Raw genomic sequence first — 17,472 nt, forward strand, 5'->3', positions numbered from 1 at the left:
ACACAGATGCCATTTAGTACACTGTAGCACAATCAATTACTCACGAGACGAGAAGAGATGAAGTCAATCAAAGGCTTTATTAAGCAGACTTGTTCCCCAGCAGCTCAGTTACAGAATGCGGCTGCTGGGAGAACCCGGGTTCTTATACTCCGCCTTACTGGGTGGAGCCAGCAGGCGGCAGATCCAATCAGGACCCAGTGTCTGTCTACCAATAGCCTCTCGACATCACAGGTACTGTACTACCCCTAATACATACCACCACATACACCTTTTTAAAAATGTGAAGCTGGCGGAAGGACTGCTGTGGGGATTCGAGGAAGTGAGTAATCATCTTCTCTTCTGGGCAATGATCCCGGCACTGGGGTTGCTGCCCTGGTGCTCGGTGGGGTGTGGGGGAGCCCCCGGGGAACCAGCCTTGATCAGGGTGGGCCACCATCGGAGGGAGGGGTAGGGATGGTTGCGTAGCAGGGGGGGTGGCTGCCAATGGCCTCGGCAGAGGAGGGGGTGGGTAAGAGAAGATGGATATCTCAGTGCCCACGAGCCATCATGCCACCCCCTGGATCAAGTGTTCTCATTCCTGGGGCAACACCAGCCCGCCAGCCTTCCTGATCACCCATTACTCCCACTGACCGCGGAAGCCTCTGGCCGTGTGGCTGAAGGCTATTGGTAATTGGGAATTGGCAATCATAGTTAGCTGAGCACTTTGTGCCTCCCAAGTGGATGTCTGTGGGTAGATGTGCCATGTAGCATGTGGGAGTTATTGCCTAGAATACCAATAAGACCGTGATGCTTGGATACTGTGCCTGAACATTGCAGGAGGCAACACCATGGAGGCAGCAGCCAACATCCAAACACCTAGGGACTGGGCCCCAACACCGGGGACATTTTGGCGACCAGAGGGTGAGCGTGTGCACCGACCGGTGTGGGGAGAAGAGGCCTGTCCAGATAATGGTACTTGCGGGTGTCTGGGATACAGGGTGTGGGGTCCGGTGAGCAGGGCCGCCGCTGCGGTCGGTGGTGCATGGGCAGAGCATGTCGGATGGCAGGGTGTGTGTGGGGGGGATCAATAGGAGAATGGAGGTAGGGGGGAGCAATGGGGGGAATGAAGGAGAGAAGGGGAGGGGGGAGCAATAGGGGGAGGGGAGCAATGGATGAATGAGGGGGGAGCATTGGGGATGGGGGTTGGGGGACTTATGCAGGATAAGGGGGGAGCAATGGGAGAATGGAGGGTCCCAGGGTGGGGGACATAGCTGGTTGTCAGTCTCTCACCCTCTCCAATTCCTTACAGATATAACATGTAATGGATGATGTGTTGGACCCTGCGGAAGCTGCCCTCATGGTCCGCTGCCCTTGTGGTGCTGCCGGCAGGCCAGGCGCCTCAGGAGGCACAGCAGCAGCAAAGACAGAGACTTGAGGCAGCGGCCCATGTGCAGGGCCCTGCTCCACACCCTGAGGACCCGGCCATCCATCAGCCAGGAAGAGACACAGAGGGGGAGGCCGGCGACGGCCCAAGGTGTACATGCGTTGCTGGTCTTTCAAACAGATGACGGACAGCATGTGCTGCAGGCGGCTCTGCCTCAAAAAGGGAATTGTGTGGCATCTGGCCCATGTCATTGCGTGACTTGGCACCATGTGGTGGAGGAAGATACCCACACCCGGTGGCCGTGGCCCTGAACTTCGACACCTCAGGATCATTCCAGGGCTCGAGCGGGGACTTGTGTGGCATTTCATAAGGTAAAGCACACAAGTACATCCGTGAAGTCACGGATGCCCTGTTTGCCCGGGCAGCGAACTATATAAACTTTGACATGGATCAATCCCAATAAGATGCCCGGACAGCAGGATTCTCCGCCTTCGATGCAATGCCCCGGGCCCAGGGGCTGATAGACTTACTCATGTCACCTTGCGCTCATTGGGCTGTCTAGGTGTGCTCTACATTAACAGAAAGGAGTTCCACGCTCTGAATGTCCAGCTCATGGGCGATCACCACATGAGAATCATGCACGTTTGTGCACACTTCCCAGGGAGTGTGCACAACAGCTACACTCTGAGGCAATCGGACATCCCCGGCCTCTTCAAGGACCACCCCAGGATGGCCGGTTAGCTCTTGAGGGGTAAAGGGTACCTGCTGAGGACCTGGCTAATGGCTCCAGTATTGAAGCCGGTGACTGATGCAGAGACCCGATACAACGAGGCCCATGTGGCCACCCGGGCTGTCATCGATCAATGCATCGGACTCCTCAAGATGCAGTTCCAATGTCTCGACCACTCTGGTCGTGCACTGCAGTACAGCCCTCCGAGGGTCATTCGCATTGTGGTGGTCTGCTGTGTCCTCCACAACCTGGCACAGCAGCGGAGCACCGTGCTGGAGGTGAAGGAGGAGGAACATCTGTCCACTTCCGAGGAGGAGGACCAGGACGAGGCGGCGCCACCAGGAGGGGCCGGACGACTAGCCTTGGGATACCCGCATGACCAGCTGGACAGGCAGCAGCACAAGGGCCCGGCAAGCCTGAAAGGCCAGGGAAGCCCTCATTCTAGCCCACGTCACATAAGACGTGGCTAAGTCTGTCATTCTCCTCTTTCCCAACCCCCTCCCCCCATATCCCTCAGCCTTCCCGCTCCCCTCCCCCCATTCACCTACCTTCTTCCCCCTCCAACCCTCCCCAAACTGTCCCACCCTCACAGGGTCTGTGCAATATAACTCCAGGGTGAAGGGACAATATCGGCACTGACAGTGGGTCACTGTCGAGGGCAGGTGGGTGATGATAACCCTTCGAGAGCTGAGTGCTGGTACTCTTCAACCTCTGCCATAGTCTGGCCCCTGCCTGTCTGCTAAGTGCTCACTCACACCCATCATCTGCACGTGGTGTGCTGGGGAGGTGCGGGGGGGGGGGGGGGGGCGGAAGGTGTCAGGGGCTTCCATGTCCGGGGAGATGGGGCATGGGATTGGTGCTTGGCCCGCATTGCAGAAGAGAGTGTGAGAGGCGTCATATTGGTCGAGGTCAACGATTTGTAATCATTTAAATGTGTCCTCATTTGCCCCAATTCCCCGATGGTGCCGGCCCACTCTCCCCCCCACAAAACACACCCAACCCCCCTTACCTCCTCCTCCCCAGTGCCCTCTCAGTGATCCTCTACCTGCTTAGCCCTCCAGGCTCTACCGCTGCGTCTAGTTGTGTCCCCAGGATGCATATCAGAGGTGGAGGCAGCCTGCTGCCTACTGCGTTCCGAGGCCTTCAATGCCCCTGGCGAGTGTCCTCTGGGGGCGCAGGGCCCCGCCGCACTTTCCGGCGGCACATGTCCGGCCATGCCACCCTATCCCCAGTTTTGATACCGAGACATGCCCTTACAAGTCGGGTGAGTCTCGGGGGAGCAGGTGGCTGTCATCACCACTCGATAGAGTGGTATCGGGTTGGCATCCAGCGCCTTCTCCTCCCGGTCGGTGCCCATAGGGCCCTGGGGTTCACCTCAGGACGATGGGGCTGCTGGATCAACCCCATCTGCCCCTGTGTCATCTGCCTCTGCCAGCCCTGGTGGCTCCCCAATGTCTACAGCACAGTATCGACGCCCTCGGTGATGTTCCTCAGTGACTGGGACATGCTCTGTAACGCCTTGGCAATCCCCACCTATGACTGGGACAAGTCCCCCAGTGACCGGGACATGCTCTGCAACGTCTCGGCTATGACCACCTGAGACTGGGACATATCCCGCAGCACCTCGGCTATGTCCACATGGGACTGGGAAACGTCTCCTAGCGACCGGGACGTGCTCTTGAAGGCCTCGCCAATGCCCACCTGAGACTGGGACATGCCCCGCAGAGCCTCATCAAGGTCCTCCTGATACTCGATCACTTCCCATAACGACTGGGACAAGCTGTCAAGGCACTCAGCCATTGCCGTCACTGACTGAGCCACGCATTGGAGGCCACCACACATGCTGCCGAAGTCATGCACCAGACTCTGCACTGCGATCGCCACTCTAGCAGTGTTGGCCTCGGTGCCACACATTGCTGGCACCATCTCCTGTGTGCATTGCCTCTGGGACCCCTCCGATCGGCTATGGACCTGCTGGAGGGTCACAGACATTGCCATCTGAATATCACAGCTGCACTCTAGCGTTTGCAACTGCTCTGGGTAAACCTGGTCCAGAGGCTCAGCATCTGACTGGGATCCAGCTGGGTCCTGGGATCCAACAGACCTCCGACTGCTGTCTCGCTTGGGCGTTCCTGCCTCCACTTGATGTGCATCAGCAACTGTGAAGCTGTCCACAACAAAGGGGGGCGTTTCGGTGTGAGGGGTGGGGGTTGGGGAGGCGGACTTTAGGAGGAGGGGATGGGGAGTATGGGGGAGGTTTGGAGTGTATGGGGGGATGGTGAGCAGGGGCAGCGATGGGGGTTATTGGGGGGTCAGCATGGGCTGCACTGCTGGACATGGGTAGGTCGGGGCACAGAACAGTGCTGGCCAAGCGCAACCCTGTGGGGGTCAGGGGTCCGGTGCCAACCCACCCGTGTGGTCCGGTGGTGGTCGTTGATCTTCTTACGGCACTGGATGCCGGTCCTCCTGGTCACACTCCCTGAGCTGACAGCTGCTGCCACTTCCAGACGGCACTGGCTGCTCTGTGGCTGACCATCCGAGACCATGGGGGGAACAGGGCATCCCATCTGGCCTCGAACGTGTCCAATAATCTGCTCAGGCCGGCATCCCCGAATCATGCGGCTGGTCTTTTCGGAGACATGGCTGCGAGCTTTGTGGGGTTGGCTATGCAGGAGCGGTTTAAGTGCTGCTCTCCCTTGCAAGCGGCGGACTGGTGAGCGCGATCCTGGCAGATCACCCGTCAGGACCATTATTTGCTGCGTGAAGCCCGTGGGGCCTTGTTAAGTGGACCAATTAATGTTTTATAACAGTGATTATAGCAGTTTCCACTTGCTACTACACTTAGGAACTTTTTTCCAATGGATCGCGCCCAAAGTGTGGACTAAACCAGTGAGAAACTCTGCAGGGCCCAAAAAAGTGACTAAGTGTTGTTAGATAGTGGTGGGGAACTCACCGACAGAGTCCGCGGGAAACTCCCAGCAAAACCCACAACAAATTACACTTAGAAACTTTTCTGTTAAATCGTGTATTGTTTCGCTCTCCACAGTGCTCAATCATCAAAACATTCTAGAGAGGGCGGCACGGTGGGGCAGTGGTTAGCACTGTTGCCTCACGCCGCTGAGGAACCAGGTTCAATCCCGGCCCTGGGACACTGTCCGTGCGGAGTTTGTACATCCTCCCCATGTCTGCATGGGTCTCACCCCCACAACCCAAAAAGATGCGCCAGTTAGGTGGATTGGCCATGCTAAATTGCCCCTTAATTGGAAAGAAAATATATATTTTTTTAAATCAACACATTCTAGAGTACTATGGACCTAAAATTAGCTGTTGTTGAATGCTGTTCTGTACCTCATATCATATTATGATAGAGGAGACTTAGTGTAGGATGTCAGGCTCCACTTCTGGCTAAAAAGATTTGCAAGGGACTAAAACAGAACGGAAAAACTGAAAAGAATCATAGAATAGAAAAAGAAATGAACAAAATTATTACAATTAAAAATAAAGGACCACTTTAACCATATTGTTTTATATGCAGACTTACAACTATTGTTGTTTCTCACCTGCAGAGGCCTCAGTGTCTGAAGAGCCAGTTGTTGTACCTTTGGGGAGGTACATGGCAATAATGCAATCAGTCCTTTGTACACTTGTTGTTGATACTTTGGGTTGCCTTGGGCTAGTAATTCCAACAAGATCTGAGCCTGTTCTTGGGTCTTTTCCAATTTCGAATTTGCCAGACACTCTGCAACATTTCTTACACCTTATTTACACAGAAAATAAAAATATTTTAAGAGTCAGCGAGACCTTGGTGTCTTTATGCATCAATCGCTGAAAGTAAAGTGCGCAGGTACAGCAGGCAGTAAAGAAGACAAATGGTATGTTGGCCTTCATTGCGAGAGGATTTGAGTATAGAAATAGAGATGTTTTACTGCAATTGTATAGCGCATTGGTGAGGCCACAACTGGAGTATTGTGTGCAGTTTTAGTGCCCTTATCTGAGGAAAGATGTTCTTGCCATGGAGGGAGTGCAGTGAAGGTTTACCAGACTAATTCCTGGGATGGCAAAACTGTCATATGAGGAGAGACTAAATCGGTTAGGATTATATTCATTGGAATTTAGAAGAGTGAGAGGGGATCTCATTGAAATTTACAAAATTCTAACAGGATTAGACGGGGTAGATTCAGAAAGAATGTTCCCGGTGCTGGGGGAGTCCAGAACTAGAGGTCATAATTTCAGGATAAGGAGTAAACCCTTTAGGACTGAGATGAGGAGACATTTCTTCACCCTGAGAGTGGTGAAGCTGTGGAATTCGCTGCCGCAGAAAGTAATTGAGGCAAAAACGTTGTGCAATTTCAAGAAGGAATTAGATATAGCTCTTGGGGTTAAAGGGTTCAAGGGATATGGGGGGAAAGGCAGGTTCAGGGGATTGAACTTGATGATCAGCCATGATCATAATGAATGGCGGAGCAGGCTCGAAGGGTCGAATGGCCTCCTCCTGCTCCTATTTTCTATGTTTCTAAGTAAGGCCAAATTATTATTCATAGTCACTTGCTGCTGTAGAATGGATTTAACTGCATTTGTACTGGTGCTCTTTGTAGGGTGCTCTTTCCAAGGGCCGGTGCAGACTAGATGGGCAGAATGGTCTCTGATGCACGATCAATGGCCACTAAAGTGAGGTTGTAGTTCAACTGAAAGCTCTAATGAGCTAGATGTTAGGGCCTGTTTCCATGCTGTAAACTTCTATGATTCTATACAATTGTGTCTTTTAAAAAACATTTAGATAGTTACATGGGTAAGATGGGTATAGAGGGTTATGGGCCAAGTGCGGGCAACTGGGACTAGCTTAATGGTAAAAACTGGGCGGCATGGACTGGTTGTGCCGAAGGGCCTGTTTCCATGCTGTAAACTTCTATGAATCTATGATTCTACTGAAGCAGGCAGAGTTGGTGCAGTTGCAAGCACCAACAATGACATGAACTTCAAGTTCTATAGGCGTCCTTGCCAACCGCATATAGGACTCTTTAGTCATGAGAGGGCCCACAGAAGACATGTTTGGACATACTCAAATAAGTTTCAACCACAGCAGAGGTAATACCATAATGCTCTAATCTGGCATTCCGACATCCATGGCACAGAGTGACAGAACATTACTCTGCAGGTAGGCAATTCTGTCCTTTTTTGGTGTCACTCTGAAGCAGCTGCTATCAAATGCGCAATTACAACATTGCTAAGATGAACCACATTGATTCCCCCACTCTCTGTATGGATGAGCATGACTACCACTTTGTAGATCTTACCCAGTAATATGGTGAAGATTGATAATTCTACTCTCCATTCAATCAGTTTCACATAGAATTATTGCACCCCTGTATGATTGCACTACAGAAGAAAATCATTTAGCCCATCATATCTGTGCTGGCTTCCTGCAACACCATTTCAGCTAGTCTCACTCCCCTTTTTTCCCCATAGCCCTGAAAATTTTGGCTCTTCAGATAATTATCAAATAGTCTTTTGAAAGTTATGTTTGAATTTGCCACCACTACACTCTGAAGGTAGTGCATTCCAGATCCTAATCCTTTGCTGTGAAAAATGTTTTTCCTCATGTTGCCTTTGGTTCTTTTGCCATTCACCTAAAATCATTTCCTTCTGGTTCTCAACCTTTCTGCCAATGGGAACAGTTTCTCCCTATCTACTCTATCCAGACTCCTCATGATATTGAGCACATCTATCAAATCTCCTCTCAACATTCTCTTCTCTAAAGAGAACAGCCCCATTTTCCCTTAATCTATCCTCATAACTAAAGGTCCTGATCCCTGGAACCACTCTTCTAAATCTTTTCTGCATTGTTTCTAATGCCTACCGATCCTTCATAAAGTGTGATTCTCAGAACTGGACACAATACACCAATTGAGGCCTTACATTGCATTGCATTCTTGTGTTTGTACTCTATGCCTCTATTTATAAAGCCCACAATCCTGTGTATTACTAATCACTTTCTCAACTTCGACTGCCACCAAGGCTTTGTGCATATGTACCCCAAAGTCTCTTTGCTCTTCCACTCACTTTAGAATTGTATATTTTATATTACCTCCCCTCATTCTTCCAAACAAAATGTATCACTTCATATTTCCCTGCATTAAATTTCATCTGTCACATCTCCGCCCAAGCTTCAAGCCTATGTCCTCTTGAAATCTATCACCATCCTCCTCACATTTGACAATATTTCAAAGTTGTGTGTCATCCAATAATTTTGAAAGTGTGCTCTGCACACCCAAGTATAGGCCATTGATATAGATCAAGAAAAACAGTAGTCCTAGGAGCGAACCCTGGAGAACCCTAATCTATACCTTCCAAAAAGCAACCATTCACAATTCTGCTTCCTCTCACACAGCCAATTTTGTACTCATATGATAACTGCCCCTTTTATTCACTGGCCTCTAACTTTTGCTGATAATCCTGTTAAGTCGCACTTTAGCCTTTCGGAAGTTCATGTACACCACATCAACCACATTGCCCGCATCAACACAGCATTTGATCGAGTATGGCATCAAGGAGCCCGAGCGAAACTGGAGCCAAGGGAATCAGGGGGGGAACCTGCCTGTGGTTGGAGTCATACCTAGCACAAAGGAAGGTTGCGGTTGTTGGAGGTCAGTCATCTCAGTCCCGGGACATCACTGCAGGAGTTCCTCAGGGTAGTGTCCTGGGCCCAACCATCTTCAGCTACTTCATCAATGACCTTCCTTCCAACTTAAGGTCATATGTGGGGATGTTCACTGATGATTGCACCATGTTCAGCATCATTCATGACTCCACAGTCATTGAAGCAATCCACATGCAAATGCAGCAAGACCTGGACAATAATCAGGTCGGTTAGCACTACTGCATCACAACACAGGGACCAGGGTTCAATTCCGAACTTGGGTGACTGTCTGTGTGGAGTTCACATGTTCTCCCTGTCTGAGTGGGTTTCCTCCGGGTGCTCCTGTTTCCTCCCACAGTCAAAAGATGTTCAGATTAGGGGGTTTGCTCCATGCTAAATTTCCCCTTAATGTCCAAAAGGTTAGGCTGGGTTACAAGAATATGTTGGGGGCCTGCCCCTAGGTAGGATGCCCTTTCAAAGAGTGGGTGCAGACTCGATGGACTAAATGGCCTCATTCTGACTGTAGGGATTCTGTGATTCTATCCAGCGTTGGACTGACAAGTGACAAATAACATTCGCGCCACACAAGTGCCTGGCAATGTCCATCTCCAATAAGAGAGATTCAAACCATCACCCCTTGATATTCAATGGCACTACCATCACTGAATCCAACACCATCAAAATCTTGAGAGTTACCCTTGACCAGAAATTGAACAGGACGAGTCATATATATATATGTCTACAAGAGCAGATCAGAGGCTTGGAATCTTGCGGTGAGTAGAATCATAGAACAGAATCACTACAGTGCAGAAGGAGGCCATTCAGCCCATCAAGTCTGCACTGACCTTCTGAAAGCTAACCCTATCTAGGTCCAATCCCCCACCCCATACCCATACCCCAGTAACCCCACCTAATCTTTTGGACACTAAGGTGCAATTTAGCATGGCCAATCCGCCTAACCTGCACATCTTTGGACTGTGGGAGGAAACCGGAACACCCGGAAGAAACCCACGCAGACATGGGGAGAAAGTGCAAACTCTACACAGACAGTCACCCAAGGTCACAATTGAACCCGGATCACTGTTGCTGTGAGGCAGCTGTGCTCACCTCCTTTGTACTCATCTCCTGACTCGCCAAAGCCTGTCCACCACCTACAAGGCGCAAGTCAGAAGTGTGATGGAATGCTCCCCACTTGAGTGCAGCTCCAGCAATACTGACACCATACAAGACAAAGCATCCCACTTGATTGGCACCCCTTCCACTAACATTCACTCCTTCAAACACCTATGCACAGTAGAAAAAGTGTGTACCATCTACAAGATGCACTGCATGTTCTCATCAAGGCTTCCAAACCTATGGCCACTACAATCTAAAAGGAAAAGTGCAGCAGATACATGGGGACACCAGAACTTTGAAGTTCCCCATCCAACTCACTCACTATCCTGACTTGGAAATATATTGCCGCTCCTTTACTGTCGCTGGGTCAAAATCCTGGAACTCTCTTCCTAATAGCACAGTAGATATAACCATACAACTTGGACTGCAGTGGTTCAAGAAGGCAGCTCACTGCCACCTTGTCAAGGGCAATTAGGGAAGGGCAACAAATGCTGGCCTAGCCAGCTAAGCCAACATTGTAGGTGGTAAATTTGCTAATTGTGAGGCGTGGCTGGAGAAGTACAAGGTTCCTAGAGTAACCAGTTTTAGTACTACCAGGTGTGAAACTTTGTGTGCAAGGAGGTCGCTTCCCTCCCTTGGGCTCCCTTGCCCTCTTTGATGGACCGAGTTCTCTCGGCGGTGGATGTAGGTGAGGGGAAAGTGTCGTAGATCTACGGTCAACTAGTGTCTTCGGAGCAGGTCCTGTTGGACAAGATTAAAAGGAAATGGGAGGAGGAGTTTGGCCAGGAGTTTGAGGGAAGGGTCTGGAGAGAGGCTCTATATAGAGTCAACTCTACCTCCTCGTGTGCCAGGCTCAGCCTGATTCAATTCAAGGTGGTGCATAGGGCACTAATCAGTGGATTTTTTGCAGACGCTGAGGATAGGTGTGAGGGTTGCTCTGGGGGCCTAATGCATCATACACATCTGTTCTGGTCCTGCACTAAGCTTGTGAGCTTCTGGGTCTCTTTCTTCAGCACCATGTCGAGAATTTTTGGAGTTGATTTGGAACCATGCCTTTTGTGGTTATTTTTGGGGACTCAGATTTACCGGAGTTTCATTCAGGGACGACGGCTCTTGCCTTCGCTTCCTTAATAGCCCGAAGGTGAGTTCTGATTGGCTGGAAGGCTTGAGTCCCACCCAGTGCTGCGGCATGGTTAATTGACCTGATGGATTTTTGCACTTGGAAAAAATAAAGTATGTAACGAGCGGGTCAGCTGAAAAGGTCTACCTGAGGTGGCAGCCATTTATTTCCTATTTCAGGGAGTTGGTCACCGTCAGATGCTAGGGGGGGGGGGATTGATTGATGTTTCCTTTGGGTCTGGGGGTGGGTGGTGGAAGAGTTGGAATATTGTTAATTTTAGTATGTATATGGATGTCAAAAATATTATATCGGAAAATTTGTTAATAAAAAGATTTTAAAACCCTCCGCTCCCAAAGATTAAAATTGTTATTCCCGCTAATAATAGGAAGGTGTTACATGAGATGCATTACTATTTTTTTCATGGTGCATTTTAATGCCTCCTCTGTATTAGTGAATGGCAATTTTTGCTGAAGGGATAAATAGGAAAGCTCTCAAAACAACAAATTAGTCAATGTGGACTCCTGTAGCTGGTTTCAACAATAATACTGAATGTGAAAGGATATGTGGGGGTGAAATCTGACATTTTGCAAAAGGGTGGAATCAATAAATTCTACAAGAGAAAAGTGTTAAGCCCTTGTTCATGGTTTAGATATTTCAAATTTGATTTACTTTGACAAAAGGACAGAGCTCAATACGTCAGGTGTACTGACTGCCCTTGACATCAAGGCAGTATGTGGCCACATGTGTCATCAAGGAGCCCGAGCAAAAGGAAAATAGTTGTGATTGTTGGAGGTCAATCATTTCAATCACAGGACACCGCTGCAAGAGTTTCCTGGGTTACTGTCGGGGACCAACCATCTTTAGCTGATTCATCAATGACCTTCCTTCCACCATAGGATCAGAAGTGGGGATGTTCCCTGATGATAAACCATGTTCAGCAGCATTTGAAGCTCCTCAGATACTGAAACAGTCCATGTCCATGTGCAGAAAGACTTTGACAATATTCCAGCTCCAGCTGATAAGTGACAAGTAATATTCCCGCCACACAAGAGCCACGCAATGACCATCTCCAATAAGAGAGAATCTAACCATTTCCCCTTAACATTCAATGGCATTACCATCACTGAATTTCCCCTCTGCCAACATTCTGGGGGTTGACTTCCGGTGGTGGCCATGGAGCGAGTGGTCACACATTTGGCAGCTCTCGCTTGAGGTGGCCTTTTTGGTCCTTTCCCCGTTGCTGGGCGGATGTTTTGATGACAAAAGGTGTAGAGGTGGCTGAAGAAAGTTAAACTCCATTGGTGGTGCTGGTGGGGGGATCATCAGAACAGAAGTGGGTCGAGAAGAAGGGAGCAGTTGGAGCAAGAGAATCGTCATGCACCACAGGTCAAGAAGGTGGAGGGTAAAGGGTCAGCCCTGCCTGCCCTATGGTCAATGGAGCAGCTGATGGACTTCTTAAACGAGAAGTTCAGCAAGCAGAGGAGGGAAGTCCAAGAAAACCTAGCCAAGGCGGTGGAACCATTAAAAGCGGGAATTATTTGTGAGGAACAGAGGCTGGAGTCCCAGGGCCAGGCCATTTGGAAAGTGGAGGGGGAGGTGGGGGAGCACAAGGAGCAGCTTACGTCATTGGCGGCCGAGATTGGAATGATGCAGGAGAACCAGAAGTTGCTAAAGGAGAAGTTGGAGAACCTGAAAAATTGCTCCCGGAGACAAAACCTAAGAATCATGGGGATGAATGGAGGCATCGAGCGAACGGACGCTGGCTCGTACGTACCAAGGTGCTGGAGAAGTGATGAGGAAAGGGGGCCTTTGACCGGCTCCTGGAGGTTGACTGGGCGCTGATGAGGAAGCCGCAGGCCAATGTGCCACCGAGGGCGATGGTGGTGCGGCTCCACCGATTTCTCGATAAGGAGATGATATTCAGGTGGGCAAGGCAGATGAAGAGGTGAACCTGGTAAGGCAACAAGCTCCGGATGCACCAGGATTTGGGCACGGACTTGGAGAAGAGGAGAGCGGTTTCAATCGGGTGAAGACTGCCCTCTTTAAGAAGGGGGTGAAGCTTGGGATGTTGTACCGGCCCGCCTATGGGTGACTTTTAACAGCCAAGAACATTATTTTAGGACACCAGAGGAGGCGATGGAATTTTTAAGAGACAATGGATTGGCAGGAGCAGGTGGACGTTGAACTGTGGAGGAGGAGATGTTTGCTTTTTCTGCCTTTTTGTCTTTTTGTTTGTTGGTTGTGGGAGAACATCTCTCCTTTGAGATGTTTTGTTGGGATCGGTGGCAAAATGTTTGGGGAGCGTTGAAGGGAGTGCACCTTTTTTCCTGTTCCATTGTTGTCTGTGTTATGGAAGTATGCGAGTGGGGGTGAGGGGAATCACTGGGGGTAGGAGGCTGAAGCGCCTTGGGCAGCGGCTGCCATGCTAGCTGGGCGGGCCAGTTAACGGGAGAGGGGGGGGGGCAGGTTGTTAGCATAGTAGAGTGGGAATGGATTGCTGTTTTGTTCAGGGGAGGGGGGATAGGGAGTGCTGCTGACAAAGGTGTGGCTGCTGTGGCGCAGCAAGAAAAGAAGTGGTGACAGTGGGCATCCGAGGGTGGGCCTGGAGGGTCGCATGACACGGGCCGAAGGCTGGCCCAAGAAAGGATATGGCTGACCGGCAGGGGGAAGGGGGGGGGTTGATGGTCGCATGAAACAGTTGCCTGTGTTCGCTCACTTGAGGAGTTTTAAGGAGGATGAGGCCTTTTTGCAAGAAACACACTTGGAGATCAGGGATTAGACTAGGCTAAGGAACGGGTGGGTAGGGCAATTCATTCATTTGGGATTAGATCTGAAGTTGTGGGGGTGACGATGTTGGTAAATAAACGGGTTGCGTTTGAGGTGGGCAATATTGTGGCAGATTCGGGAGGGAGGTTTATGATGGTGAGTGCAAAGCTGAAGGGGATGCCGATGGTTTAGGAAACTGTTCATGGCCCAAATTGGAATGCTGTGGAGTTTATGAAGTGGGTGCTGTGAAGGTGCCAGACTTGGACTCTGTAATTGAAAATATGAGAAAGATATGTCATTTGAAACATGGAAGTCTGGCAATACCTGATCCAAGAGAACATGAGAGGATACAGGGAAAGATCCCACGAAAGGTTAACAGCAGCAGTCAAGAGAGGATTGTAAAATGCATAGCATTGGTCAAACAGGCCAAACAGGATTTTTGTATGAAGCTAAAAACAATGGCTCACACCTTCATTGAAATTAACCATCTTAGTAAGCATCTGGTAAAGCATGGTTGAGGGTTCCAGTTGAGTTAGGTGATAAATGTAAACCTTACAAGTTATAACCAAGTGGAGTTTTAGCATTGATGCACGATCAATGACCACTAAAGTGAGGTTGTAGTCCAACTGAAGGCTTTAATAAGCTCGATGTTTCCCCCAGCAGCTCAGGTGCAGAATGAAGGCTGCTGGGGCGGCATGGGTTCTTATACCCTGCGTATCAGGGCAGAGCTATCATACACTCTAACCAATAGAAAGCATACAGTTTCCACCAATGGTGCTTTAGCCTGTCAGGTACCGTAATACCTATAATACCACAAGCACTACGCAAAAAGCAATGATTCACACCTTCATTGAAGTAAAATCAGCAGATAGAAAAGAATGACTGGGGGGTCAAATATATAGGTGTGAAGCTCTGCTGAAATTAGGTAAATTAAAGAAAACTGGAGACAACCTGTCTACAAGAACACAAATTAGACCCAAATCAAAGTCAAAATTGTGAGCTGGGGACACAATTCGATAATAAAACTATAGAAATGACAGGGATCAAAATTCCCACCCCTCTTGAAATCAAAGCATTTTGAAAATCACAAAGGACACAATGTAATCAAAGATCTATGAGCTGAGGTAATGTCAAAATGACTACTTAGTGATCATTCCGGTTGCGGCTATGCCTAGGTAGGTCGCACGGTCGGCAGCTCCCGCCGAAAACGGACTTTTCAGGAGCTCCAGCGGCACTTTGACGGCGATTCCCGGTGTGGGAAGGAAACAGTGTGGGTCCCCCAGCGCTGTATGGAGCGGACCAGGAGTGGGGCGATCAAAAAAGTGGCTTTGGAGAAGAGAGAACAGGCGCGAAAAAGCAAGATGGCGGCTGGCGGGGATCAGGCAGCGTGGGCCCAGTGGTCACGGGAGCAGCAGGAGTTTTTAAGAAGCTGCTTTGCTGATTTAAAGGTGGAGATGCTGGCCTCTATGAAGGCGTCGATTGAAAGGCTGGTGGAGACCCAGAAGATGCAGGGGACGGCGATCAGGGAGGTGCAGCAGAAGGCCTCTGATAATGAGGATGAGATTCTGGGCTTGGCGGTTAAAGTGGAGGCGCACGAGGCGCTGCACAGAAAATGGCAGGAGAAGCTGGAGGACCTGGAGAATAGGTCAAGGAGACAGAACCTGCGGATTCTGGGTCTCCCTGAAGGCATAGAGGGGTCGGATGCTGGGGCGTATGTGACCACGGTGCTGAGTATGCTGATGGGCGCGGGGGCTGTCCCGCGGCCCCTGGAGCTGGATGGGACGCACAGAGTCCTGGAAAGGAGGCCGAGGGCGAACGAGCCGCCGAGGGCTATGGTGGTAAGGTTCCACCGCTTCACGGACAGGGAGTTTGCCCTGCGATGGGCGAAGAAGGAGCGGAGCAGCAGGTGGGAGAACACCGAGATCCGGATCTATCAGGACTGGAGTGCAGAGCTGGCCAAGAAGCGTGCGAGATTTAACCGGGCCAAGGCGGTCCACCACGGAAAGGGGGTGAAGTTCGGGCTGTTGCAGCCGGTGAGGCTGTGGGTTACGTATCAGGACCGACACCACTATTTCGACACACCGGATGAGGCGTGGACTTTCATCAAGAATGGGAAGTTGGACTCGAGTTAATGGACTGCAGTATGTTGTGGGGGTTGTTGGTGGGGGGGATGGGGCAGTTTTGTTGGGGTTTTCCCTGCGTTTTCTTGTGTTTTTGTGGCCCCTTTGCCTGGGGCTCTCGGGGCTTTGGGCGAGGTCGCAGTTGGGAGGGGCTGCGTCGCAGGAGGTGGGGTCGGCCCAGGCAGGGAGCGCGGTTTTTCCTGTGAAATGGTGGGGGTGGTGCCTGAAGCTGGGGGCTGGTGGGTGCGGTACTTTGTTTTGTTTTCTTTCTCGGTTCACACGGGGGTAGGTTAGGTGGATTGGCCATGATAAATTGTCCTGAGTGTCCAAAATTGCCCTTAGTGTTGAGTGGGGTTACTGGGCTATGGGCATAGGGTGGAGGTGTTGACCTAGGGTAGTGTGCTCTTTCCAAGAGCCGGTGCAGATTCGATGGGCCGAATGGCCTCCTTCTGCACTGTAAATTCTATGACTCTCTCTACCCCACTTAAATGGGGGGGGGTTGGAGGTTTGTAAGGGGAATCCACAGAGGGATTGGTGGTGGAGGCGGGAGCGGCCGGGGTCAGCATGAGTCAGCTGACTTACGGGAGTGCAATGGGGGGTAGGGGGGTTAAGCAGTTATGGTGAGTGGCAGGCTGCAGGGGGCCCGGGTGGTGCTGGTGAATGTGTATGCTCCGAACTGGGATGATGCAGGGTTCATGAAGCAGATGTTGAGTCGGATTCCGGATCTGGAGTCATGCAGTTTAATAATGGAAGGGGAACTTTAACACGGTCCTGGACCCGACACTGGATCGGTCGAGGTCGAGATTGGGTAAAAGGCCGGCAACGGCCAATGTCCTGAGGGGGTTCATGGACCAGATGGGGGAAGTGGATCCGTGGAGATTTGCCAGGCCTAGGGCGAAGGAGTTTTCCTTCTTCTCCCATGTGCACAAGGCTTACTCGCGGATTGATTTTTTTCGTAGTAAGTAGGGCGCTAATCCCGAGAGTGGAGGGGTGGAGTATTCGGCCATTGTGATCTCGGACCATGCCCCGCACTGGGTGGAGCTGGGGTTGGGGGAGGAGAGAGGCCAACACCCGCTGTGGCGAATGGATGTGGGACTACTGGCGGACGAGGAGGTTTGTGGGCGGGTTCGGAGGTGTATCGAAAGCTATGTGGAGACCAATGATAATGGGGAGGTTTCGGTGAGTGTGGTCTGGGAGGCGCTGAAGGCAGTTGTCAGAGGGGAGCTAATTCCAATCAGGGCCCACAGAGAGAAGAGGGAGAGGGAGAGATTGGTGGGGGAGATACTTAGGATGGACAGGAGGTATGCGGAATCCCCGAGGAGGGGTTGTTGAAGGAGCGCCGGAGCCTCCAGGCAGAGTTGGACTTGCATACCACGGGGAAGGCTGAGGCCCAGTTGAGGAAGGTACAGGGAGCAGTGTATAAGTATGGGGAGAAGGCAAATAGGATGCTGGCGCATCTTAGCTGCGGAAGAGAGAGGCGGCTAGGGAGATTGGGGGAATTAGAGATAGGGGGGGAACACGGTGCTGAGCTCGGCAAAGATTAACAAGGTCTTCAAGGACTTCTATGGTAAATTGTGCGAATCAGAACCCCGGGGGGGGGGGGGGGGGGGGGGGGGGGGC

General features: G+C 50.9%; 1 protein-coding gene across 8 annotated transcripts in view; it reads right to left on the bottom strand.

Annotated features, from left to right (window-relative positions):
* Nucleotides 1-17,472, bottom strand: part of LOC140426289 (armadillo-like helical domain containing protein 1) — a 146,951-nt gene that overhangs the window by 84,404 nt on the left and 45,075 nt on the right. For all 8 annotated transcript variants that reach the window (XM_072510865.1, XM_072510861.1, XM_072510867.1 and 5 more), the window contains one exon: nucleotides 5,654-5,850. In XM_072510865.1, the coding sequence (XP_072366966.1) occupies nucleotides 5,654-5,850 (197 nt within the window). The remainder of the gene's footprint in view (nucleotides 1-5,653; nucleotides 5,851-17,472) is intronic.

Source organism: Scyliorhinus torazame, chromosome 7, assembly GCF_047496885.1.
Source record: "Scyliorhinus torazame isolate Kashiwa2021f chromosome 7, sScyTor2.1, whole genome shotgun sequence".
Classification (NCBI taxonomy): domain Eukaryota; kingdom Metazoa; phylum Chordata; class Chondrichthyes; order Carcharhiniformes; family Scyliorhinidae; genus Scyliorhinus; species Scyliorhinus torazame.